The sequence below is a fragment of the Macrotis lagotis genome, chromosome 1 (assembly GCF_037893015.1).
Source record: "Macrotis lagotis isolate mMagLag1 chromosome 1, bilby.v1.9.chrom.fasta, whole genome shotgun sequence".
Taxonomy (NCBI): Eukaryota; Metazoa; Chordata; class Mammalia; order Peramelemorphia; family Peramelidae; genus Macrotis; species Macrotis lagotis.
In genome coordinates, this window is record NC_133658.1 from 155398198 (window position 1) to 155425273 (window position 27076).

Sequence of the window (27076 nt, forward strand, 5' to 3'; positions counted from 1 at the left end):
GAACAGAAAGAGAAGAGCACAGATTTCAGTTTAAATCACCTATCTTCCAACAGAGGGATTTTTTTTTTTTTGGCTATTCCAAATATTTTAATAAGAGTTCTCTGCAAGGCATTTAGAACACCAATTTGTGAGGATAAACTCCATTGGAGAGAGAGAATACAGAACGCAGGTAACCGCGGAGCTGAGGAATTTTCTTGATTTTGGGCAGGAGCTGAGAGTCCACTGCTTTCTGATCAGCCTTGCGCTGCTCTGTAATCTCATATTTGTGTGTCAAAAATGTGTCATGTGTCAAAAATCTCTCCTTCTTGGTGTCTGGGTTTACGGAGCCTCTTCTTCTTAAAGTAAGCATCAGTAAAATGATTTGGAATTTTTACACCAGAAAGGTTAACCCTAGTAGAGGTAACAATGACAAATTTCTGATGGGTCCTTCGTAGAGGAACCCGATTGATGGTCAGAGGTCCAGTCACCAGTAGCAAACCACTAGCCAGCTGCTTCAGGAAAACCACACGCTTGCCCCTGTGGCGGCCAGTGAGCAGAATCAGAACTGTGCCTGGGGTGATGCTAGACCAAAGTTTCCTCACATGCTGGCTGAAGGGTTTTTTGCCATGACTTAAGAGTTTTCTCTGCACATCTTCAGTAGGGCAATACCTGGGCATTTTGCAAATCTTTACCACTCGGTTTCCTCCATTTTTATCACCACCAACTGGCTTTGAGATAGTAGCAGGCACCCTGTCTTTCTTTTTCCTTTCAATCCAGGTTTTTGGTGCAGCGTATTTCTGCTTGTACATGGCTCTACAGGAATACATTGCAGACCTGGAGTATCTGCCGATCCCTCGGGCCAAGACTGGGTTTTGACTACAATGCTTTCGAGGTTTTTTCACCACCTTTTCAGCCCCATCTTCCTTTCTGGCCTTCCTTTCCTTTTTTTCCCTTTCTGACCTTTTCCTTTGGAGGCTTTGGGGGGTTTTTGTCTGCCATCTTGAGAGAAGGGGAAAGAGCCAACAGAGGGATTCTTTCTCCCTCTCTGTGGGTCTGGGGTATAACACAGGTATGACCTGACAGGACCTCTTGTGTAATCCTGTCATGCCCAGGGGAAGGTCAGGAAGCCTGGACTCAGATGCAAAGAGTCAACCTTGGGAGTCCTGGCTCCGTTCCTCACTGAGATCGCTCAGCACAGTCAGTGCCTGGCTCATACCAGTGGGCACTAACCATCTGATCAACAACAACAGTCCAAGGTTAGTGGCATCCCGATTGGCCTTGATATGACAGAGAGTTGACCCAGCCCTGCAGGGGTCAGTTTGCACAAGTCACAGCCTCTCAGCCCCCTGGACAGCAGCACCTGCCCATCAGCCTGCTCATGTTTCTGGAGCACTCTGGCAGTTTCTTTCAAAGTGCTCCCCCCCCCCAAAAAAAAGCAACCTTATGAGGAAGGTGCTTCCCATTCCACAAATGGGGTAACTCAACTTCAGAGGAGCTAAGTGACTTGCCCCAGGCCACAGAACTAAGAAAAGTCAGGGTCAGGATTAGAACCTGAGTCTCTCCTGTCTCTGTTCACTGTGCTGCCTCTATTCTCTTTTTTTCTTCAGCCATAAGACAACATTCTCCTGAGTGCATTCAGCATTAGGATCTGCAGAAACAGACTCTGCAAGCTAATGATGAAAAGGGCTTACATTTTCAATTACAGAGCACCACCACATTAATCCTCACATAGCTAAAAAGCATTCTATAAATGTAAGCCATCATCATTATTATTTTTGCTAGCCAGCAAGGTCACCTTCTTAAAAATCTGCTCCAAGAGCTAAATCTGATTTGGAAATCCAATGTGTTCATTGTGCCTGCCTCTTGAAAAATACCCCCTTTAGGGGTGGCTAGGTGGCGTAGTGGATAAAGCACTAGCCTTGGAGTCAGGAGTACCTGGGTTCAAATCTGGTCTCAGACACTTAATAATTACCTAGCTGTGTGGCCTTGGGCAAGCCACTTAACCCCATTTGCCTTACAAAAAAAAAAAAACCCTAAAAAAAAAATTAAAAAAAAAAAAAAAGAAAATACCCCCTTTCAAAGAGTTCAGCTCCAGGCTTATTAACAGTTTCGAGAAGAACCCTCCAGTTCAAACCAACAATGAGCTTGTAGCTTGTAGCTTGCAGCTCCCCAGCAGTTCCTTCCTCAATTAGAAAAGCAATGCAAGCACTGAGATAAGAGCAGCATCCACCCAGCAACTCTCTTGCTGCCTGTCTCTTCCTGGAGCCAACATTAAAGCACAGGCATAAAGCCATCCAATGCAGATGACCCCACTCGACCCAGAAAGCTCTTCAGATGAGTAGTTTTCCCAGGAGGTTCTAAACTCACTGATGAAAGTTCCAGGAAACATCAGGCTATTTAATTTAATCATGATTTGTAAAGTTCTTAGTTGAAGGGAGATACCCAGAGAATGAGGGGCCAGAGACTGGCAGCCCTTCATACTCCTCTTCCCTTATCTACCAACCTAACTTCTTGCTCAAGTCAATCCTGCCTAAGGTCACTTAGTCCTCCATCCCAAATGGGACCCTTTTAGATCATTGATTACTAAGGTTTTAATGAGGGTAGCCACTGAAACAATGGAGTAATTAGGTAGCACTGAGCCCATGGCTATGGTGGGAGCTAACATGGAAGATGGAATACCCTCAGATGGATGACTAGGGAAAAGAAGCAGGAGAAGGAAGGCTACCCCACAGTGAAACACCTGATTTGGGGATTATAGTTTTATCATTTTGAAGCAAAGGGAATTGTGAAAAGAGGAACTAAGAGAGGAACTATCTGATGTCTGGCACTGGAATAGAGAGGAAAGGGCCTGTGTTCTATTCCAGGGCATTCATTTACTAGGAGCATGATGTGAGGCAGCCCCTAAGGTTCTAGGCTGCAGAGTGGGCACATCTCTCAACTGGTGGCTGAAGCAGTCATGTAGGCATATTATATCTTTCCAATAACAACATTTGTACTCACATTCCTCCACAACACCCACAGGAGACAGGCAAAACAAGTGTTAGGAGCCCAAAATAGAGACAGAGAGAGGTATGGGGACCAACATTCAGGGTCACATCTCCTTTAGAGCAAATCCTGGGCTTGCTTCCCAACATAACTCTATAATAGGTGTTGATTCTGTGCTATGGCATACATACTTAAAAAGAAGGAGTTAACAGAATTTAAAGTCCTACCCCATGAAGGGATTAATCTGGGATTGTCCAGAAAGGTTAAAAGACCTGGGTTCTTGTCACAGCTCCACATTAACCAGTTAAGTGACTGTGGACAAATTATATCACAACCCTTTCATTTGAGGGTATTTCATCTTCCATGTTAGCTCCCACCATAGCCATGAGACCACCTAATTGCTCTGTTGTTACAATGGTTACCTCCATTAAAACTCTCCATTTCTTCATCTGTAAAATGAAGGAGTTGGAGGACGGGTAGGTGGTACAGTGGATAGAGCATTGGCTCTGGAGTCAGGAGTACCAGAGTTCAAATCCAGCCTCAGACACTTAATAATTACCTAGCTGCGTGGCCTTGGGCAAGCCACTTAACCCCATTGCCTTGCAAAAAATAAAAAAATAAAAATAATAAAATGAAGGAGTTGGAACTGATGAACTCTAAGGACCTTTTCAACTCTAAATCTATGAGTCAATGAAAAGGGGGACCAGAAATGGACTAAATGAATGCTAAAGTTACTCTGAGTTTAAAGATTTCAGTGATTTGGAGGGCTGGTTTGAAAAAGGTATTGATTTCAGATAGTCCTCCCCAATTTATCTGTAGTAACTGAAAAAGACTCAAGACACAAATTCAGTTTTTTCTTTTCATAAGAAGCATTTTCTCTATTCCAGTTCTTCAATGGGTTCTCAAAGCTTATAATAACAGTATAATCTTAACCAAATGTGAAAGGCTTCCAGAATGACCTCAGCAATGGATAGTGTCATCAAAGGACCAGGCTCCCCAAACTTAGAGGGGTTCTTCACCATAATGGCTACACAAGGGTGTATTTGTCAGCCAAAGCAACTTTAAAGGGTGTCATCAACATCACAGTGAAGTTGTGATGTAAAACAATGGGGAGGGCACCCACACCAGAAGTCACAGATCGACATAGAGACTAATGTAGGAAGCTAAGAAAAATAGTCAGGTGTAAGTATTTATGGATTACCTACAGTGCACCAGACACTATGCTGAGCACCTTATAAATATGATCTACAGTCCTCATGACAACCCTGGGAGGTAAATGCCATTAGGATCCCTATCTTTCAGGTGAGTGAAATGACTGGTCCACAGTCACAGAGTAAGAGTGTCTGGTCTTCCTGGCTCTAGGCCCAGTGCTCTTGTCTGCTGTAGCTGGATTACATAATCAAGTACTATGACCATCTGTGTCTTATCTGAGGGCACAACCTGCCCAAACAAATGCAATAGAGCAGAAAATTTGAAGATGTGGCCCAACACTATCAGGCGTCCCCCTGGAGGGCCATAGATTATCTATCCAGCAGGGGCCTTGGGAACAATCCTGATTTGAACTGTCTCCCGTTGTTTCTCCACTTTTACAATGGGGTAAACCCGCCTCCCAGGGTTGTTGAGGAGCTAAAGGATACCCATTACACATGCAGCTAATGTTCTGCCATAACTGACACAGTCAGGCAGAGGCTGCAGGGGACACAGGCTTGGACAGACCATGACCAATCTGGTCATTCGACAGTTACATGGATTTTCTAGCCTATTATTCAACAGTGGGAGTCACTGAATGAAGGCTCCTTCACTGGGTCATGTTTACTGTCATGGCGATGCTTCAGGAGCCTTTCTTCTTTTTCCCCCTTTTGAATTCACAACTGTCATGCAATCATAAAGAAAAGATGAATTCTTATTTAATTAAGTTGCTTTCATTTTAAATATTTCAATTTCTTGGAATATTTTACTTTGTAAATGGGTTAATACTAATGATGAATATTAACCTAATCTGCTTGATTCTTATATTTATAAGAGAAGCTGAAATAAGTTATTCTTTTTTTTTAAAGCAAGAAAAATCCATACAATGACCATTAATATTTGGGGCCAAGCCCTGGGTCAAGCTAATTATGTCACTAAAAAACATGTTGAGCCATTATCTTTTAACCTAATGGCAAAATGTCCCCAAGTCATAGTAAAAACTCAGGAATTAGAGATGTAAGGAAAAAGCAAAGAAAGACCTGAAAATGATAGCACTGTTGTACCAGCCATTTTGCTAAACAAAGTCAAAAGTAAAAGTATACAATTTACTTGCTTGCTTCAGATCTATCAGTGTACTTTGAAATGTTTCCTTTTTGAGAGAAAGAAAAGGAAACTAGATGTTCATCTCAACCCTGTGGGGCCACACAACAAGAGTCGGCTGATGGATTTGGTCATCATACGTGGATGTATATCCATTTACATTGTATATAAGTATGGGAACTCTGAGGTGAATATGGTACTCTGGAAAGGAATATTCAAAGCCAACAGACTCTGGCCCAGTCTCACAGACTAAACAACGAGGCTGGGGCTTCTACAAACTGTCCATAAGACTGCTCAGGTTCCAGCAATCCACAGGCTCCAGCCAAACTAACTACAAACTCTAGAATTTACTAGTTATTACTTGGTGAATGGAAAAGCCTGGAGCCACCAGCAGCAGTATCTGAAGTTTCAGCAATCAGAGGCAAATGGCCAAATTTACAAACTAACACTTGCAGAAATAGATATGACCCACTAGAAGGAATAAGGCCCCATTAAAAGAAAAGAGTAGCAATTGATGCTACAAAAGGCTCGCCTTAGAAGAAGCTTCTCCACTTCCCCAATTTCTTACGGGTTTTTTTTTTAGTTTTTTTTCAAGGAAATGGGGTTGAGTGACTTGCCCAAGGCCACACAACTAGGTAATTATTGTCTGAGTCCGGATTTGAACTCAAGTCCTCCTGACTCCAGGGCCAGTGTTCTATCCACTGTACCACCTAGCTGCCCCAAAATCCTCTGGCTTTTTTTTTTTGCAAGGCAATGGGGTTAAGTGCCCAAGGCCACACAGCTAAGTAATTATTAAGTGTCTGAGGCAAGATTTGAATGGTGCTCCATTCATTGCACCACCTAGCCATCCCCTCCCCCAATTTCTTAAAAGCAAAGTCAGTCAACCCATTTTGGGAAATGCATCCAGGCTGCCAGCTCAAGCTCAGAACCTCTGCTCAATGCTCCCCACCTGAAATCTCCCTGAGTTTCACAGGCTGGGTTACCCCATTCCAGTCTGGCTCACCTATGGGGATCACATATTGTCTTTTCCCCAGAAGTAAAACCACACCACATTTAATGAAGTCTATTTAAAACCCAAATCTACTCACTCTGTATTGGAAGCATGGCACTCCCCCTTTAGCAATGTTTTATGACTAGAATGGAAGATGATATAAAAGAATAGGAAACAAAGCAGGTGACTTATCCTAAAGCCAAGACTAACAGAATGTGGAAGAGTCCCAAAAAACTGCTGTTACTAAAGTCTTGGGCATAATCTGTTCCCGCCCCTTCCTACCCTCATCCTCCAAGAACATCTGACAATTTATCAGACCAACCAACAGGAAGAGTTAAAGCACTGACAAACACTGCAGCCCACTAAGAGTAAAGATGCAGGAATCAGAGAGGCCTCCAGGGGAGTGGGGAGGACACTGGGTGCAGAGTCAGGAGGAGTTGCCTTTAACTGTCCCCCACCTCCTGGCCACTGACTAGCTTTGGCACACACCTCAGGGTCTCAGTCTATAAAAAGGGGATAATAGCATTAGTCTGCCCACCACCGGGGGTCACTGAGAGGATTAAATTAGGTAACACATATAGTATGGGGCAAATTTAAAAGCACCATCACAAACATCAAATGTTATTGTGTAAGAGAAAAAACACATTTCTTAAAAAGTAGTGAGGAAATAAAGGAAATGGAAAAAATCCTAAAAATATGACAATAAAGCAACAAGATATACAAGGAGATAGTTTTTCAATGGAACACGAAATGTCTCTCTGTGTGAAATCAAGAGACAGATACTCCAATCTGAGGTGGAAACAACTTACCCACCCTTAAACATATAGTCTTCCTTCATTCAATATAAAATTAAAGCTTAACAGTCTTCATAACTGATAAAATAGAAATGGCAACCATCTGTGGGTGAGACTGGATGCTAAGTTCAAACTCTTTCAGCAACAAAATCAATATCAAGCCCAAGTTTCCTAACTTTCAAGACTTTGTTAAGTGCAATCTATAAGGACCATAAGGACATCTGTCCTCTCATTCTTCAAAATCTCTCACCTTGATAGGGGGTTTCCGGGTGATGTGAGATACAAGGAAATTCATGGCAATATCCTCACAGTTGATGTACTCATCCACCATGTCCCGAATGGCCTGAGGCATCACATAGGAGTACAGGTAGGCATAATACTATTGGGGAACAAAATCAAAAACCCCTTAAGAGGTTATCCAACATTTCAGATTATCACATTACTTTTATGTGCAAAAAAATACAAGGTTCTCTTTCTTCAAGAAGCTTATTATCTATGTAGTAAAAGTATATACAAGAAAAAATGAAAGAACAAAAGTTAAAGAACAGTTCAAAAATGAATCTCACACACAGAGTTACTTCAACTATCCTCATGACATGTTTTACAGACCCTTCTCCAACCTTATCATGTTTCTAGATGTTTCATTTTGTTAGTCACTAATAAAAGATGGAATCCAAAAGGATCCTCTAAACTTAGCATCCTTAGTTTTTTGTGTCATGGACCTCCCCCTCCCCCTTCCCAAAATAATGTTTTTTAGATGTATAAAATAAAATATATAGCACTATAAAGAAAAACAAATATACTGAAAAACAGTGATCTTTCACGTAAGTTTATAGACTACAGGTTATAACATCCTGCTCTCCCAGTTGATTAAAACAAAGCTCAGCTGCCTACTAATTCCCTTTGTTTTTACATTATATTTTGATGTAATTCATCAAATATCTAATAAGTACCTACTGTTGGCAAAGCATCATCTAGGATAAAGGGATGGGAAATTGTGATTAAAAAGTTTAGATAGAGATAAGTGAGATTGCAATATAGTACATGAAAATTGCATTAATTTTCTTTAACAATCCTATCATTTTTGTAATCAGCTAGCACTCCCAAGTAACTACAACTCTACCAGATCTCCCGTCTAATTCTTATGCAGTTGACTCGTTGAACCTAAGTGTAAGGTCTCTAAACAACTCAATGGAGGAACTAAGGAAAGAATCTGACAACTTGGAATTCCTGTGTCTTCTACCTAAGAGCTTGTTTACATACTCATCTCTAAAACAGACATTTCAGATTCTTAAAATCAACACCCTAGGTTGTTGATCTGTCTCTAACAGAATCTGGGATTTATCAGGGGCAAGTATGGCCACCTCTCTCCATTCCAAGTTCAAAGAGCAGAGATGCAACCCAAAAATTGACATATTGCTCAGGAACTAATCAAAACTATTCTGGAACCAATTTGCAATCAAGTTATTCCATTCAGATTGCTGTTATTATTGCTATTGTTCAGATAACAGGTTCTGAAAGCAACTACTTGTTGACAGAAGGCAGTACATTCCATTAGTTTTAGAATTGTGGATCACCTTTTCTGGATTGTATAAAATTAGATCAAAATCCCTCTTGGCCTTCATCTTTCTGAACTTTAAAAATCCTAAACTCTAAAATTTTTTTCATCCTGCTTTATGAAGAGTATTCCATCATTTTGGTTATTTTTTTTTTTTGGCTCATCTCCAGGTTCAGTGAATCCTAATTAAACTATACTAACTTAAACCGTGGGCAACTTTCGGAGCAATGTAAGATAACAATGGATGTTTGGTTTCTTATACCCCTTCTGAAAATTTTATTGGTCTTTTTGGCCTCAACAGCAACACTTGGCAAATTCTTCAGAGAACAGTCAATAATGACTCCAAGCCCTTTTTCTGAGTCATCACTGATAGCTTGGAGTGTCTCATGCTATAAATATTACTCATGTTTTTTACATGCATACCACTTGCCCAAAATGAAACTCATACGTCACTTCTCCACCCACTCTGAAAGCCTCATGAGATCTTCCTACATTTGCTCTTCATCAACTTGGTGTTTCCCAATGCCCAAAGACGGGCTTCATGCATTGTGCAAAAACATGAAGATAGTACTGTCCATTTTTTCTTTCACATCATTTATAAAATATTGAACAAAATTGGTTCCAACAGTATGAATATGCTAAGAAAGTGATAAAAAAAGTTCATATCCTTTGTTCTAGAGATCCTATTAGCTACACATATACTTCAAAGTCTTCAAATATAAAAAGAAAAACTACATAAACCAAAATAGTAGTAGTACAGAAGTGGAAACAAAGTAGATGTACAGTGTCTGCAAAATGACTAAATAATTGTTCAAAGATCGAAAAAGGGAAAAGACACACACACACACACACACACACACACACACACATACACACATATATGTACAAATTTGTAATAGCAAAAAAATGGAAATTAAGGGAATGCCCATCTGGTATATGGTGATAAAATACTGTTGTGCTCTAAGAAATGAAAAAGGAGATGGTTTTTTAGAAAGATCTAGGAAGACTTAGATGAATTAATGCAAAGTGAAATAAGAAGAACTAAGTAAATATTATAAAAAACAGCAGCAATAATGCAATGATAATCAATTGTCAAAGATTATAGCTAATCGGATCAATAAAATAATTCACAACAATTCCAAAGTATACATGATGAAAAATGCTATCAATTACTAGAGAAAGTGGATTCTGAATAGACTGAAATATTTTTTCTTTTTAATTTTTTTACTTCCCCCCCAATATGGCTAATGTAGAAATATATTTTGTATGACTTAAAATGTATATGGAGTTAATATTTCTTGCCTTCTCAATGAGGGAGGGAGGGAGGGGATAAAGGAAGGAAAAGAGTTTTGAGCAGAAAAATTTATTTTAAAAAAGAAATATTTTATCATTAAGAATACAGAATATAAAGACTTATGCAAAATGATACCAGGCAAAGTAAGCAGAACCAAGAAACAATATACACAATGACAACAATGTATGTGGAAAGAACAACAACCACAAAAAATGAAAAGTAAATATTGTGTAATTGTAATAACTGTGTAATTATATTAATCTGGTTCTAAAGATGGGATATAAGGACCCACCTCCCTTCTTTAGAGATTCTAAAATTTTCATGGACATGGAATACTGTACATTGTAGAACTTCCTAGATATGCTGGTTTGTTTTGCTCATCAGTTTTTCTTTTCTATACTTTTTATAAGAAAAAGTTTGGGGGAAAGGAGAACAAAAGAGATATATTTAGAGATAATAAAAAGGAAATAATGCATTCATCTTAGAAAAAAATGAACACTATGTAATTATAGAGATCAAATTTGGCCCTGAAAAAAGAGAATAAAATAAAATTCCCTTCATTTTTTAAAAAAGTAGGGGATTGGGGGCGGCTAGGTGGCGTAGTGGATAAAGCACCGGCCTTGGAGTCAGGAGTACCTGGGTTCAAATCCAGTCTCAGACACTTGACAATTACCTACCTGTGTGACCTTGGGCAGGCCACTTAACCCTGTTTCGTTTGCCTTGCAAAAACTAAAAAAAAAAAAAAATCCACTTAAAATATTTTTATTGATGTATTTTATTTTATTTGTATATTACTTTTATCTCCAAATAGATCTTTCTCCCTAGAGAGCCATCCTTTATAACAAAGAATAAAAAGGAAAGAAAGAAAAATAGTCATGAAAAACTAACTAGCACATTAACAATGTATATATACATTGCTACCCTAATCCCCTACTTTTTTTTTTTTTTTTTTTAGGTTTTTGCAAGGCAAATGGGGTTAAGTGGCCTGCCCAAGGCCACACGGCTAGGTAATTATCAAGTGTCTGAGACTGGATTTGAACCCAGGTACGCCTGACTCCAAGGCCGGTGCTTTATCCACTACACCACCTAGCCACCCCTAAGTGGATTTCAATAACAGTGTTTACTAGACAATTCTCTGGCTACAAGTGCCTATTCATCCCTACTCTTGGCTTTCTATCTATAAGTCAATATTTTAACAAAGCAATTCTATGTTATCTTTTTTTGAAAATAACCTTTGGCAGGCAATTTAGTCAAAAATCTAAAAGTATAATTGATTTGTATTTGCTGGCTCCTTCTTGATCATGTTTATTTGTACATACAAAACAAACAAAAACCACTCAATTTTAGACATGAATTCTCCTAAGGTTTTGAGTTCAATGATCCTATCATTTATTATGGATTTCATCAGCTTGCCTTAAATAGAAGAAAACTTCCTTAAACAGAAGAAAGTTCCCTGAAAGTAAGGTCCTCAGGGATCCCCTCTAGAACAAGGGATTTAAACAATTAATTCCTAGGTATGTGTTCCCTGGATCCTAACAATTTACCTACTTTTAGTTAGCCCCTTAGTGATAAGGTTTAGAATTAGGTTGAAATCAGCTTTCTCCTTATTTTGTACTTTCAATTGTCTGCTTCAAAAAAACAACTTGGGAATTTCCCAATTGCTCCATTTTGTAAAGTTTAAACAACAAATTTAATGTTATTCTCATTCTTTCATTTCTGTCTTTTAGCAACTTTCCCTTTCGTATTTTAGTGTCTCTGTCCTACAAAGTACTGCTAGAGCTCAGCAAGGTATCAATTAATCCTGTGCTAAAATATAACTACATAATGGCTTCTAGTGTTAATGGTAAATGTGTGTTTTCATTTTAACAAGGTTAAGAAAAAAGTCTTCGAGATTCAATGGAACTGATTTCTAAAATGGAATAACTATATCATGTAATAGGAAAGACATTTTTGAATAGGGAGTCCTTCCAGAAGCCCCTCAAATCATAACAAATAGACAACTGTTGTTTTATTTATAATGTAATTCCTGCTTTCTGCCATCAATTATTTTGATTTCTAGATAGAATTTTTACATGTGATTACTCTAATTAACACAATAAAATTCATTTCTAAGATGCAGGCAGGAGAATTAGTTCAGTAAAAATTTTCAACCCTGAATAAGAATGCTTACAGTTGGTTCCCCCTTCATCAATATATTTTTCCTTACCTTGTGAAAGAAGGCAGCACCTGTCAGCACCATGGATAGCTCACAGGAGTAGTTAGAGTTATAGAGCCAGGACTGATGTGGGATGTCCCAAGCATGGTAACGCCCAGGGAAACCCACAATGCGATCTCGAGCTTCTCTCCATACCCTATAAAAAAGGCCCAGACATGTCAAAGTTCATTGCCTTGAAAAGTCTATTAACTATCTTAATCCTATTACTTGTTTAACACTCTACATACATATTTCAACCCAATCCACGTTCTAAATCTTATATTCTCACCATCTTCTTTCTTAGTTTGCTACATTTATTCTGATCTCTAACATCCATGTCAAATTCAGAATGTGATTTGAGGAAAAGATTGAAATCTAACTGGGTTAAAGAGGCTGCTTAACACAGTAGAGAAAGAGCACTGGTCCTAAAGTCAAGAGAGTCTATGTTCAAATCCCTCTTCTGACACTTCCTAAGTAACCCTGGGCCTAAATTTCTCACCTATTAGCGGATTTGACTGGTTGACCTCTGAAGTTCTTTCCAGTCATGTAATTATGAATATTCATAAACATTATCACTTAAAATTAAAAGCAAAGGAAAAAATTTGAGTTTTTTTTATTTAATTTCTAGTAGCAGATGATTCTAACCACAAATTAAGGTCTTCCTGAGAAATTGCTATGCCAATAAGAGTCAGAAACCAGACAGGCCTACTTTGGGAATGTGAGTAGAAGAAGCATGACCCCCACTTCTCAGGGATATATTTGTTGTGGCATCAGAGCAAAGAACGGTGTAAAGTCACAGGAGGATATTTGCCTGGGCTCTAAATCAAATAGGAAAGCGAACAGGTAGTCACAGAGCTAAAGGAAAAGCTGCTTTTTGCCCTCAGCTCAGTAAGAAACTACATGATGATTCACTAAGGAAATAGTAAATATTATACAAATAATAAATCTAAGATTAACTTACCAATTTTAGAGAGATTTTTAAAATATTATAGTAGTTTTGATGCAAGGAAGAGCAAAGGAAGTTTGTTTTCTGGTATCAAATCTATGGCAGTAAAATTTTGTATACTGTTTCCTAAGACCCAAATGACCTCCTTTCTCCAGAGAAAAATGTTAATAATTAAGTCAATCAGACTGGCCTTGCTGACCAGAATCATAAAGGTCATTTCTTTTCCTGTCAAGTTTTGCTTAGTTAGGTTCAGAGCTACATGAATTATGTGCAAGACTTAATGTTAAAAAAAAACACCAATAATAAAGATTTCAACAATAACATTATTAAGGAGGCATACTCCTTACTTCTGTATTGTATTCCAACACATCTGAGGGGACATCTAGTAGTATTAACTGAAGTTAAACACATTCAAATGAGGTTGTTACACCTCTTTAAAAAGATAACCAATAAGAAACCCATAACTGAACTCTTAGAGGGAGAGGGAGCATCACTAGGTATATTCACTGCCTATTCTGGGAGGAAAAGAATAATGAATCAGGGAGGTAGATCAGTATGAATCATGGGCTATTGAATAGGCTCATTCCAGTCTGACTTAGACCTTCAAAAGTTCCAAATCCACAGAATGTCAAAAGAACTAGAAGCAGGAAAAGAACTCTTTCCAGCCCATAAACCCACACTATCCCCCAAATTCACCCTATCCATAGATTTCCATATATGCATCTTTTACAAAAGGCAATTTTTGTGGGCTTGCTTGGCCTACACAAGTTGATATCAAGAGGCTGAGTTCAAGGGCCAACCAAAGGATTCTCTTACCAGGAGAAAGCCTATTGGTGCATACAGTAAAAATGTGCCAACTACTCACTCCTCTCTTCTGCTTCTATTGGTTGCTTCAGATGGAACAGTTTTTCTCAGGACAGAACATAGTTGAATTGAAAAGCCAATTGGAATTTTAAAGAAAAAGGGTGGCAAGGGGCAGGAAAAAATTAATATGGTTACAGTCATATAATTGACTGTGCTTAGCCATGAGAGGGCCTGATATTGAATTGTAACTGTAACCAGATATGATTACATATTATCTAGGCAGCAACTCACAACCTGGAGCTCTGTTCTTGGGTTTTGGGTTGTTTTTTTTTTTTAAGGTTCTTTGCTAGGCAGTAGGGTTAAAGTGGCCACACAGCTAGGTAATTATTAAGTGTCTGAGGCCAGATTTGAACTCAAGTACTCCTGACTCCAGGGCGGGTGCTCTATCCACTTGTACCACCTAGCTGGCCCTTGGGACTCTGTTCTTAAAAATCTCAATTCCTACATTTGACTATAAGGTCAAAGGTCACATGGGGGAAACTCGTTTTTAAAAAGTCTTTCAATCTTTTAAAGATGGAAAAGACCATCAATTGCCTAAAACCTTTATTCTTTTGGTTAAGCAAAGGGCCAGAAACTTTAGCTCAATATGACCCTCTTCTCCCAAGAATTTGGTTTTGCTGTCTTCAGTCCTGATGCAAGGTCTATACTGAACATTGGGACTATCATTCAAAAATGGAAGACCTACTATACTGAAACAAAATATGTATCTCCATTTTCCCCACACTGTATAAACCCAGAAGGATACTGCCCAAGCAAAGTTGTCTGGTTTCTATCTTGGTACAAGATAGAGACTTATAGAAGGATTTATAAAATGCCTAGTAAAAGAATGAACACTTGCTTCAATAAGCTACTAAGAGGTAGCTAAGAGAAATAGTGGAAGGCCAATCTCTAAACTGACAGAAACTTGGACTTGTCAATAGAGTTCCTGGGCTACCTTTCTCATCAAGGGTATCTACTGGTCAAGATTTTATTCTAATTCTCCATTTCCCCAGAGTCTTGCAGAAAAGGCTAAATAATGTTTGCTAAATGACTTAGAAAGTAGGAAACCTAAGAATTAGGAAGATCCCCTCCAGGAAAGATACCTCTATACAGTCAAATGCTGACCCCCTGAGGTCTATCTATAAATGGGGATGTGCTTTTGAGTTGAGTGTCCAGGCTCCAGGACCTCATTTTAAACTTGAATATCTGTTCCACACCCTGGTATGCCCCAAGTCTTTTAAGGAAGAACCTGGAATTTTGTCATATGCCCCTTGCTGCACAAAAGTCAACCAGCCCCTCACCGAAAGCCAAACATGATCTCATCGTGGCGCAGGTGAGCATCATCATCAATGGACAGGATGGCCTCAGTCTCAATCTCATTCCAGGGTAAGAAGCGATTGTTCAAGCTGTTCTTCTCAGTGCGAACCACCTAAAAGAAGAAAGAAGGAGCAGGAAGCAGTATGATAAATGTTGTCTGTGTAGCATATGGAACCAAGAAAAGCTTATGCCAGAGGAAAACATAACTGAGTTTATGGAAGAATTAAGTTTACTGCCATCTACACAGACCAACACACAAGTCTTAGAATGAAAACTGCTTTTATAATGCAAGAGTTTTGTAGAATTTGATCTTTGTGGCTATAGCCTCATTTTTTACTTGCTAATCTATTTTCTAAAGCAAGCCAGGGTGCAGATTATTTTTACACTGAAGAAAAACAAAATCCAAAATCACTTAAGATGAAAATAACAGAGTTCAGATTAGGAATTCTCATTCTTGAGTAAGCAGTCATGGTGCTATCCAACTTAATTTGACAAGCCCCAAGGATCATTTTATCCTAAAACTAATTCCTAGGATATTATTATTAAATAATTTCTATCTGTAAATTAACTATGTAGTCAGTGTCAAATTTGATGTTCAGATTGTTCCTAATTTAGGATATCTTATATGCAATTTTTAAAGGTATTTCAGTATTTTTATAAGAGACAGAATCTTCCCAATTACTAAAACTGACATGGATGACACACTCTCTATATGCATTAAGCAACTAATATGTTGTAAGTAAATAGCTTTAATCAGCTTTCCAAGAATTTCTAAAGTATTACTGCTAAATTAAAGCTTCTCTGAGGTACCACCTCATACCTCTCAGATTGGCCAATATGACCAGAAAGGATAATGATCATTGTTGGAAGGGATGTGGGAAATCTGGGACACTATTACACTGTTGGTGGAGCTGTGAACTCATCCAACCTTTCTGGAGAGGTATTTGGAACTATGCCCAAAGGGCAACAAAAATGTGCATACCCTTTGACCCAGCAATAGCACTACTGGGTCTATATCCTGAAGAGATGAAGAAAAAGGGTAAAAACATTACTTGTACAAAAATATTTACAGCAGCCCTGTTTCTGGTGGCAAAGAATTGGAAATCAAGTAAATGTCCTTCAATTGGGGAATGGCTTAGCAAACTGTGGTATATGTATGTCATGGAACACTATTGTTCTATTAGAAACCAGGAGGGAGAAGATGGCGACATGAAGGGATCGAGTCTTAGGAGCTCTCTGATAAAAACTCATAAACTAAGGACTCTAACTAAACTTTCGAGAGACAGAACCCACAAAGGGACCCAGTGAGGCAGTTCTCCTACTCAAGGTAACCTGGAAAAGAGCAGAAAGGCTCTGCTCCCCGGGGGTCGGAGGGGCAGCCTGCCGGAGGGGTGGCCCTCCAGAGCCAGAGAACTTCAGCCTCCCGGAGGCAGCCCCAGAGCTCTGGGAGCCTCAGCTCACAGCAGCAGGGGAGTCTCCTGAGCTGCACCCCGGGGAGCACCGGCACAAAGTGGGGAAACAGCCAGGGGACCTCTGCCAGAGCGAGCACTTGGAGCCCAGCCGTCAGGGCACACAGCCAGCAGCCTGGTCTTTGGGCAGCCCAGAAGCAGGTGGAGCCTGTAAGCAGGAGCCCTCAGGGCATGAGCCCATTGAGCTGAGGGAGGGGAGTGAAGAGAGACTGCCAAGCTCTGTCCTCTGCCCCTGGAACAGGACTCTGGAGCTCTGATCACATTCAGATCCTGATCGAAGTCTAGGCCGTCCCACAGAACAGCAGGGCACCCCCCCACCTCAGCCCCGTGGCAGAGGGGGGCGCTTATGATCATTCACAAACCAGGAGGGAGGACAGAACCTCACACACTGAGACCCTTGTGGGAGTGTCCCAAAAGCTCAGGACGCACCCCCAAAAAACAGGTTTAGGCTGGGAAAATGAACAAAGAAACAAGAGGAAGACCACTGAGAAATATTTTGCAAATGAGCCCAAGAAGGATCAAAATACTCAGTCTAAAGATGAGGAAGCACAAGCTCCTGCATCTAAAGACTCCAAGAAAAACAGAAATTGGGCTCAGGCTATGACAGAGCTCAAAAAAGACTTTGAAAATCAAATGAGGGAGTTAGAAGAAAAACTGGGAAAAGAAAGGAGAGAGATGCAGGAAAAACATGAAAATGAAATCAGCAGCTTAGTCAAGGAAATCCAAAAAAATGCTGAAGAAAATAGCATGCTAAAAACCAGCTTAGGTCAAATGGATAAAACAATTCAAAAAGTTATTGAGGAGAAGAATGCTTTAAAAAGCAAAATTGGCCAGATGGAAAAAGAGATAAGAAAACTCTCTGAGGAGAACAAATCCTTCAGACAAAGAATAGAATTCAGGGAGATTGATGAATTTACCAGAAATCAGGAATCAATACTTCAAAACAAAAAAAAATGAAAAATTAGAAGAAAATGTGAAATATCTCATTGAAAAAACAACTGATATGGAAAACAGACTTAGGAAAGATAATTTGAAAATTATTGGAATACCTGAAAGTCATGATCAGGAAAAGAGCCTTGACATCATTTTCAAAGAATTACTACAGGAAAATTGCCCTGATATTCTAGAAGCAGAGGGCAAAATAGAAATGGAGAGAATCCACCGATCCCCCCCAAGAAAGAGATCCCAAAAAACCAAACCCCAGGAATATTATAGCCAAGTTCCAGAACTCCCAAGTCAAAGAGAACATATTACAAGCAGCCAGAAGGACACAGTTCAAATATCGTGGAGCTGCAGTCAGGATCACACAGGACTTAGCAGCAGCTACATTGGAAGCTTGTAGGGCTTGGAATACAATATACCAGAAGGCAAAAGAGCTTAGAATGCAGCCAAGAATGAACTACCCAGCAAGGCTGAATGTCCTCTTCCAGGGAAAACAATGGACTTTCAATGAACCAGGGGAATTTCAAAAGTTCCTTTTGGAATGGCCAGAGCTAAACAGAAGGTTTGATCTTCAGATACAGGACTCAGGTGAAGCATGGGGATTGGAGGAGAGGGGGGAAATATGAGGGACTTAATGAGGATGAACTGCATGTATAGAAAAATGATACTGATAATATTCATATGAACCATCTCAGTTAATAGAGCAGGTAGAGGGAGCTTTTATAGTTGAAGCACAGGAGAAAGGTGAATTCAAAGATAAAACATGGTGTACAAATGGAGTCAATAAGAATAAAAGGGAAATGGAATGGGAGAAAGAAAAAGGAGAGGGGGAATAGTCCAAGCTATTTCACATAATAAGATTTTTTTTTTATTACAATGAGCTATTGCAATGATATGGAAGGGGGGAGGCAAGGGGGAATGAGGGAACTTTTACTCTCATCAGAGATGGCTAGGAGAGGAAACAGCAAATATACTCAAGGGGGTATAGGTATCTGGAGTAAGAAGGAGGGGGGAGCAGGGGGAAGGGGTGGGGATGTAAATAAAGGAGGAGAGGATGGACCATGGGGGGGACAGTGGTCAGATATAACACATTTTCTTTTTTACTTCTTGCAAGGGGCTGGGATTGGAAGGCCTGCCCAGGACCATAGGGCCAGGTGGATTCTGGGCCTAAGGGATGGTATGGGGGCTCAGGGCTTCTTGGACCCAGGACCAGGGATCTGTCTGCTGAGCCACTCAGCAACCCTACAGCAGAGTCAGAGTGAAAGGAGAGAGAAAATAGAGTACATGGTACTGGAGAAATAAGAAAGGAGGGAGTTGCGATCAGCAATGGCAACGTTGGAAAAATATGGAAGTAACTTTTGTGATGGACTTATCATAAAGAATGTGATCCACTCACGACAGAGTTGATGGTGTTGGAACAAAGACTGAAACACATTTTTTGTTATTATTATTTGGGGGAGGGTGCAGGGCAAGTGGGGCTGGGTGGCCTGCCTGGGGCCACATAGCAGGGTGATCATTGGGTGTCTGGAGCCGGATTCGGACCCAGGTGCTCCTGGCTCAAGGGCCAATGCTCTGTCTGCCACCCAGCCACCCCTACTATTATTACTATTTTATTTTATTTTGGGTCTTTTATTACTATTATTTTTTTTAATTTTAATTTTTTTTCTCCCCCTTTACTTTTTTGCCCAAGCAAGTCTATCTATATTCAATGGGGGGAGGGGTATTTTGTTTACTTGTAAACAAGTATATTTTATTAATGTAAAGAAAAACATTTGTACAAAATGAGAATATAAATTTAAAAAAAAGACTGAATGGGCTGGCAGAGTGCCCCAAAACAGGAAGTTCTGATGCCATCTTAGATTGTGGAATCTATCTCACTCTGGAAGTACAAGAAATATATTTTTTTAGATTTTTCAAGGCAATGGGGTTGAGTGGCTTGCTCAAGGCCACATGGCTATATAATTATTGGGTGTCTGAGGTCAGGTTTGGACCCAGGTGCTCCTGACTCCAAGGCCGGTGCTCTATTCATTGTGTCACCTAGCCACCCCAAGAAATATTTTTTCAAATGAACTTCCTATAACTGGACATATGACAGTAAATGTTAAAAGAAAATTTCTTATTTGGAACTATGGCCAAAGGGCAACAAAAATGAGCATACCCTTTGATCCAGCAATATCACTACTGGGTCTATACACGGAAGAGATGATGAAAAAGGGTAAAGATATCACTTGTACAAAAAATATTTACAGCATCCCTGTTTCTGGTGGCAAAGAATTGGAAATCAAGTAACTGTCCTTCAATTGGGGAACGGCTTAGCAAACTGTGGTATATGTATGTCATGGAACACTATTGTTCTATTAGAAACCAGGAGGGATGGGAATTCAGGGAAGCCTGGAGGGATTTGCATGAACTGATGCTGAGTGAGATGAGCAGAACCAGAAAAACTGTACATCCTAACAGCAACATGGGGGCAATGATCAACTTTGATGGACTCGCTCATTCCATCAGTGCAACAATCAGGGACAATTTGGGGCTTTCTGCAGTGGAGAATACCATTTGTATCCAGAGAAACAACTGTGGAGTTTGAACGAAGACCAAGGACTACTAGTCCTTTAATTTAGGAAAAAAACTGATATCTTATTGTCTGATCTTGTTATCTCTTTTACTTTCTGTTTCTTCCTTAAGGATATGATTTCTCTCTTATCACATTCAATTTCGATCAATGTACAACATGGGAACAAAGTAAAGACTGATAGATTGCTTTCCGTGGTGGTGTGGGGGGAGGGAAATAAAATTGGGGGAAAAATTGTAAAACTCAAATAAAATCTTTAATAAAAGAAAAAAGAAAGAAAAAAAAAACCAGAAGGGATGGGATTTCAGGGAAGCCTGGAGGGATTTGCATGAACTGATTCTGAGTGAGATGAGCAGAACCAGAAAAACACTGTATACCCTAACAGCAACATGGGGGTGATGATCAACCTTGAAGGACTTGCTCATCCATCAGTGCAACAATCAGGAACAATTCTGGGCTGTCTTCTAAGGAGTGCTATCTCTATCCAGATAAGGAGCTGTGGAGTTTGAAAAAAGTTCAAGGACTATTCTCTTTAATTTAGAAAAAGCAGATATCTTATTGTCTGATCTTGTTACCTCTTAGAATTCTTGCCTCTTCTCTAAGGATATGATTTCTCTCTCATCACACCCAATTTGGATCAAGGTACAAATGGAAACAAAGTAAAGACTGACAGATTGCTTTCCATTGGGGGGGGGAGTAAGATTGGGGGGGAAATTGTAAAACTCAAATATCTTCAATAAAAATTAATTTAAAAAAATAAAAATAAAAATAAAAAAATTATTACTGCTATAGTAACATAAATCTAGGATAAAAGTATAAATTAAGTTTAATTCTATAGATGAAAAAAGTGTCAAAAATTTGATGGAGCTTGCAGTGAGGCTTATATTACTGAAAGCAGTCTCTAACTAATCCACAATAAATAGTTCAAGCTTCAGTTTCATTCAATATGTCCGTAGCTCAGAGACTTACCCACACACCACACTAGGGCCAGCAAGGCTTGGAGCTGGGATCCCAAGCCAGACCTTTGTTCGAGACACTCCTATTACTAACTACTATATGCTAAACTTAGCAGCACAGCCAATCTCCTTCACAGTCTCAATCATCTAGATTGCACCATTTGGTTTTTATCTCTAACTCCCTTATAGGCCTCATGGACTATATGCCTATTCTATTTTTCCAAATGAGGCACTGCCCACCATCCCTCTGTTAGGATAAACTGGCTCTGAATCTCATTTGGGCTCATTACAACTCAACAAAATCACACAAAGAGCCCACCCAGTTTCTTCACGGTAAGAATTATATTGCCAGCCCAAGCATAAATAAAGAACTTCTCTTCTTTTCAAGAATTACTGTTCCAGGGGCAGCTAGGTGGCACCAGCCCTGGAGTCAGGAGTACCTGAGTTCAAATCCAACCTCAGACACTTAATTACCTAGCTGTGGCCTTGGGCAAGCCACTTAACCCCCATTTGCCTTGCAAAAACCTAAAAAAAAACCTACTATTCCTCAGCAAAACTAAAGGAGCTTAGGTATTTGGAAAAACTTACTCCAAGGATTAGAGCTCAAATGCCCCCCCCCAAATATCTTAATTCTTCCCTATAAAACATGCACATCTTAGTTTGATATATAGGATAAGCCATCAGAGGTCAGTTTATTGGTTATATGAATTAAGTTGTATTCAAGACTCTATTATATTTATTGCATATCCAAAAAGTCCACTATAACACAATCAATACATTAGGTTGTCCTATCCTGTATCTCCTGTGTAGTATTCTGCTATAGTTCAATTCTGAGATAATTCTGAGCAGATATGGAGCTTATTTTATCTTCACAGAACTTTAAATTAACCAATTAATTGAACTAGTTAGAAATTACATCATTCTAAAAACCAATAAACCAAAAAGTTTTTCGAGTTCAAATCTCAATGCCTTATCACTTTATTTTCCTCAAATTACTTTAAAGGAAGATAACTAAATAACCAAATGGTTTTGCTGGATTGCTCAAATTTACTAGTTATTTAAAACATTAAGCTATTTCTCCATAGCAGTCTAACATGCCCTTCCCCTTGTGTTGTGCCTCAAATGAGGTGTCATAAATCTTTTCCAATAATTTTTTAAATTTGTTTTTCCAACTACATGCAAAGAAAGTTTTCAACATTCATTTTTCTGTAAGTTTTTGAGTTCCATATCTTTCCTCCCTCTCTTCTCCCCCTTGAGAATGAGTAATCTAATATAGTCTATACATGTACAACTATGTTAAATTTATTTCCATATTAGTCAAAATGTGAAAGAAGAATCAGAACAAAAAAAGGGAAAAACCATGAGGGGGGAAAAAAACATAAAGCTTAAAATAAATTTTAAAAGGTGAAAATAATATGCTTTGGTCTATATTTCACATTCCATAATTCCTTCTCTGGAGGTAGATGGCATTTCCCATCACAAGTCCTTTAGAATTGTCTTTGATCACTGTTACTGCTGAGAAGAGATAAGTTCATCATATCTATAATTGTTAATATGTGATTCTACATATATTCCTGAATTAGACAAAATGGAATTGAAGAAAACTAAAAGATGATTGAGATTGACTATTAACATGCCTCTGAATTATCACATTATATATGATTTAACTTGTGAATTAAATATCAAATTTAGCATTCGAGGCTGGCTTCTGTCACCAGCACACCTTCTGGGCTACCCATCCTGCTCTTTACTTAGTGTCTTACTAAAAGAGGAACAGAAAGGCTAAGTCCAAAGGCTAGGATACAAAAGACAGAATCTATTCTTACTCAGAGTATGCCAAGACCTAATCTGGCAATAGCAGAAAAACCCTCCCACCACAAATTACACAAAGACGTATGGATGAAGTCAACATTTTCAAAATGGAATCTGAAGGAGAGCTGGGCTAAAAGGTGTGGTGCTTAAGTGTTTCACTATTCACTGTCTGATGGTACCAAAGTTTTGGTACCAATAAAACCAAAGCATTTCAAAAAGGCATACCCCAGTTCTTGACCAATTGCCAAAGGAATGAGGATCCGTGCAAGAATCCAAAAACATCTCAACAGTCTCACTGTAGTCAAATGCCTCACTAATATAAAAAGCAAACAGAAAAGTCTTCTTGATATGGTCTACTAGTCTTCAATAAAAGGTATGAAATTACACCAGGTTTTAGTTCATTGGGAACCTTCCCAGAATACATCAGACAAAATGGGGCCATCAGAGACATCTACTTTAATACACAAATGGGCGATCAATGCTAGAAGGCAAAGACTGAGAGGGAAAAACATCAATGCCACCATTCTTAACATAGCTTTAATTTTTCAGCATGAAGACATCAAAAGAACTGCTATCTGGGACCCAATTCCTAGACAAAATCTTTATAATGGGAGACTTGGTGCTTAAAGCTCAGGTACAGGCTAAGGTACTAATAGAAGACCTGGTGTCAAAGCACTCCATAATTATGAAGGTCAGAAGCATGTTTGGTTTTATTTTGTTTTGTCTGGGGATGGAGGGAGGGAGGGCTAGGTTTGGAGTTAGGAAGTTCAGACAGAACTCCAGACACTTGCAACCTGGGTGACTCTGGCCAAGTCACTTCACCTCTAAATGCCTGTTTCCTCAACTATAAATAATAATACGGATAACAACTCCTACCTCCCAGGATGGTTATGAGGATCACTCAGTAGATCAACTGGCACACAGTAAGTACTATGAATTACTTTTTTTTTCCCCCTCAGAGTTTGGTAAATCAAAGCAGATTACCTACACGCTTTGGAACAAGGTTTCCAAATACAGATCTCAGTAATCAGTGGAAGTAAAAGGTTATATTTCTGTCCTAGCAATGGAGGCAGGCTCTGGTATTTTTGAAGCACCTTTGATCCTGACCCAAGTGGTTTTCTGACCTGTGTTGACAGAACAAAACCAGAGCCCTTTACCACCACTAGGTGACCAGGATTTCAGAACTCAGGGCTATGGATGGAGGCTCTGGGGATACAAAGATAAAAGCTAAACAAAGTTCCTGTTCTCAAGTCACAGGTAAAATATATACAAAATAAAATAAGGGAGGAGAAAAGTCACTAATAATTGGGAGAATGAGGAATTGGCAATTGAGTTGATCTTTGAAGGCAGCTAGAGTTTCAGAAAAAGCAAACAGTGAGAACATTTGAGACTGTACAGGAGAAACAGGGGATGGAACACTGTGTTCTATGGGGAACAACTTCAGATTGACTGAAGTACAGAGTATATGAGTATATGAGTATATAGAGTATATGAGAGCAATGTATAATTAGTCTGGTAACAGAAACTGGAGCCATACTGGAATGGACTTTAAAATGCCAAGCAGAAAAATTTATATTTTCTCAGAGGCCACAGGGAGCCACTGAAACTTGATGAACAGGAGAATAACATGGCTAGATCTATGCTTTAAGAATATTAATTGTGAACAACAAATTACTGTGGGGGAAGAGGAGAAGAAGCTAGAACATTTTGGCTGCAGAACAGGTGAGGAATGTTGAGGATTTTAGACTAGAGTGATTGTGGTGTGACTAGAGAAAAATGAATAGATGGATTTGTAACCTCATCCATATGAGGCTTCCCTGCCACAATGATCACAATGATCTCTGCTTTCAGTGTACTAGAGGTCGGTCCTTCTGAAGGTATCTGAATAGTCTATGAATGAATGCTAAAGGCCTTTGCCCACATGAGCAGCATCACCTGCCTCTTTTATCACACATTCTTAGGATAATATCTTGTACACCATTTCTACCATAAAAATCACTCTTGGTAATATATACAAGTCTACTTGATCCCATCACGTGGCTCTCTCTTGTTCAATTACAGTGAGATAATGGCACTTCATATTCCATAACCAAAACAGTATAGAAAAAAACTTTTGGGTGTCAGGGTATGGGGTGCAGAGAGCAGAATAAAATGTCTAACAATTCCTTCAAGGTTCAATTCAGGCTGTTTTTTTTCCTTTTATTCTATTCCTGACCCAGCTGATTGTCTACATGAATCATAGCCAAGATAATGTCTTCTTCGTGAGTGTGTGTGTGTGTGCATATGTGCACGCACACATGCATGCACGCATATACCCTATTAGGTGGATCTCTTCTGAGTGGTTGTGAATCTCACTAGGAGGTATTTCTATTTTAAGACTTTTGCAATCAGTACAAAGTCATCTTCAAACTGGAGTATCTGGGAGACCCCACAATCTCTAGGGCCAGCCCATTTGAATTATTTTTTTTAATTTTTTTTATTTTATATTAAAGCAATAGGGTTAAGTGGCTTGCCCAAGGTCACACAGCTAGGTAATTATTAAGTGTCTGAGGTCGCACTTGAACTCAGGTTCTCCTGACTCCAGGGCCAGTGCTCTATCTACACCACCTAGCTACCCCTTCATCCTTCATTCTTTTTATGGGGGGGGGGGATTTGAATTCTTGAAGTATTAATCTTTGGTGAATATCTCCATCTTTTATGCTTCCATGGATAGCAATAGTCAGAGGTCTGCTGAACAAAGTAATTGCTGTAGATGTAATGATCAGGCAATCTTTTGTGAGTCTGAAGCTCTGAGAGGGGTGTCTTGACCCTGGTCACACAGCTAGTAAGTGACAAGATATGAATGAACAGAAGCATCTCCCAACTCTAAGTCTGGTGTTCTTTTCATCACATCCTGCTGCAACTATTTAACTAATTACTATAAATAAGAATACATGGAACAAGCTGATACAGAAAATCAGATAATCATTTCAAAGCCAATGTAAATAATGTTTTAATTATCTGTAATATGGAGGCTTCTCTAAGCACTGAGCCTGCCAGAGCTACATGCTTATTTCTTTAAAATAGTTAGTTGTAGGCCTGGGTGTGGGAGGGTAAAATTGGCAAGGCTGGGGTGGTGAAAGGTCAGACTGCAGCTGTCCATACAGCTGCTCCCTTCAGGGAAGAAAGGGAGAAAAACAGCTACATTTCTTACTATCACAGAATAAAAACAAGTCTGTTATAAGCAATTTGGTGGGACTGCTTTGTGAGCCATTAAGAAATGGAAATTAGGCTGGATTTCATCCATGGACTATAGATTGCTTAATTCTGCATTAAAGGATGGAATATTGGAATTCAGTATTATCTTCAGGGAAGGGAATGAGCAATTCAACCACAAAAGTCAAAGCAAAGTAGAGAACATCTAAAGTGAACACAATGGCTGGACTCCTTACTCAATTAGGATTCCTAAAGAGGAAAAAAGTTCACTAAAATTCCCTTCAGTTCTATAAATTTATAAGCTGCAAAGATAAATAAGACAATCCTTGTTTTGGAGTTTTTCACTTCAAGTAGGCTAACTGGGTGCATATTAAGCCATAATTCACTTTTGCTTGTTTAGGACATGACTAGAAAATATTGAACAAGGGCAATTAAAATTTCAACAACAACCACTGCCTATCACCAAGTTGTCCCTAAATAAGGTTATGAGTTCAAAGTAAAAACTGTCAGAATGCTTTCCATGGTGGGGGGGTGGGGGGGAGCAAGATTTGGGGGGAAATTGTAAAACTCAAATAATATCTTTAATAAAAATAAATTTAAAAAAAAAAAGAAAAACCAGGAAAAAAAAGGTTATGAGTTCAGGAACAAGTTTTAAGCTAATTTCACGAGAAAGAGAGAGAGAGAGAGAGTGTCTGTGTGTGTGTGTGTACACACACACACACACACACACACACACACACACACACACATATATATCCAATCACACATTAAAACAATTTAAAATTTTTGAATTTTAAATTCCAAATTCTATCATTTTCTCTCTCTCTCTCTCTCTCTCTCTCTCTCTCTCTCTCTCTCTCTCTCTCTCTCTCTCCCCCCCCCCCCCGAGATGGTAAGCAATTAGATATAGATTTTAAAGAATCAAAAGAATAGATTAAAC

The 27076-nt window shown here is 39.2% G+C and overlaps 1 protein-coding gene and 1 pseudogene across 3 annotated transcripts in view; both read right to left on the bottom strand.

Annotated features, from left to right (window-relative positions):
• The window catches only part of EXTL3 (exostosin like glycosyltransferase 3), a 72355-nt gene that overhangs the window by 19242 nt on the left and 26037 nt on the right, over positions 1–27076 (bottom strand). For all 3 annotated transcript variants that reach the window (XR_012473266.1, XM_074209188.1, XM_074209187.1), the window contains 3 exons: positions 15175–15302; positions 12097–12241; positions 7289–7417 (listed from right to left, as the gene is read on the bottom strand). Coding sequence is in view for 2 of the 3 variants with exons in the window: in XM_074209188.1 (XP_074065289.1) it covers positions 7289–7417; positions 12097–12241; positions 15175–15302 (402 nt within the window). In the remaining variant the exon portion in view is untranslated. The remainder of the gene's footprint in view (positions 1–7288; positions 7418–12096; positions 12242–15174; positions 15303–27076) is intronic.
• LOC141504284 (large ribosomal subunit protein eL6-like) lies at positions 4–7282 on the bottom strand (annotated as a pseudogene).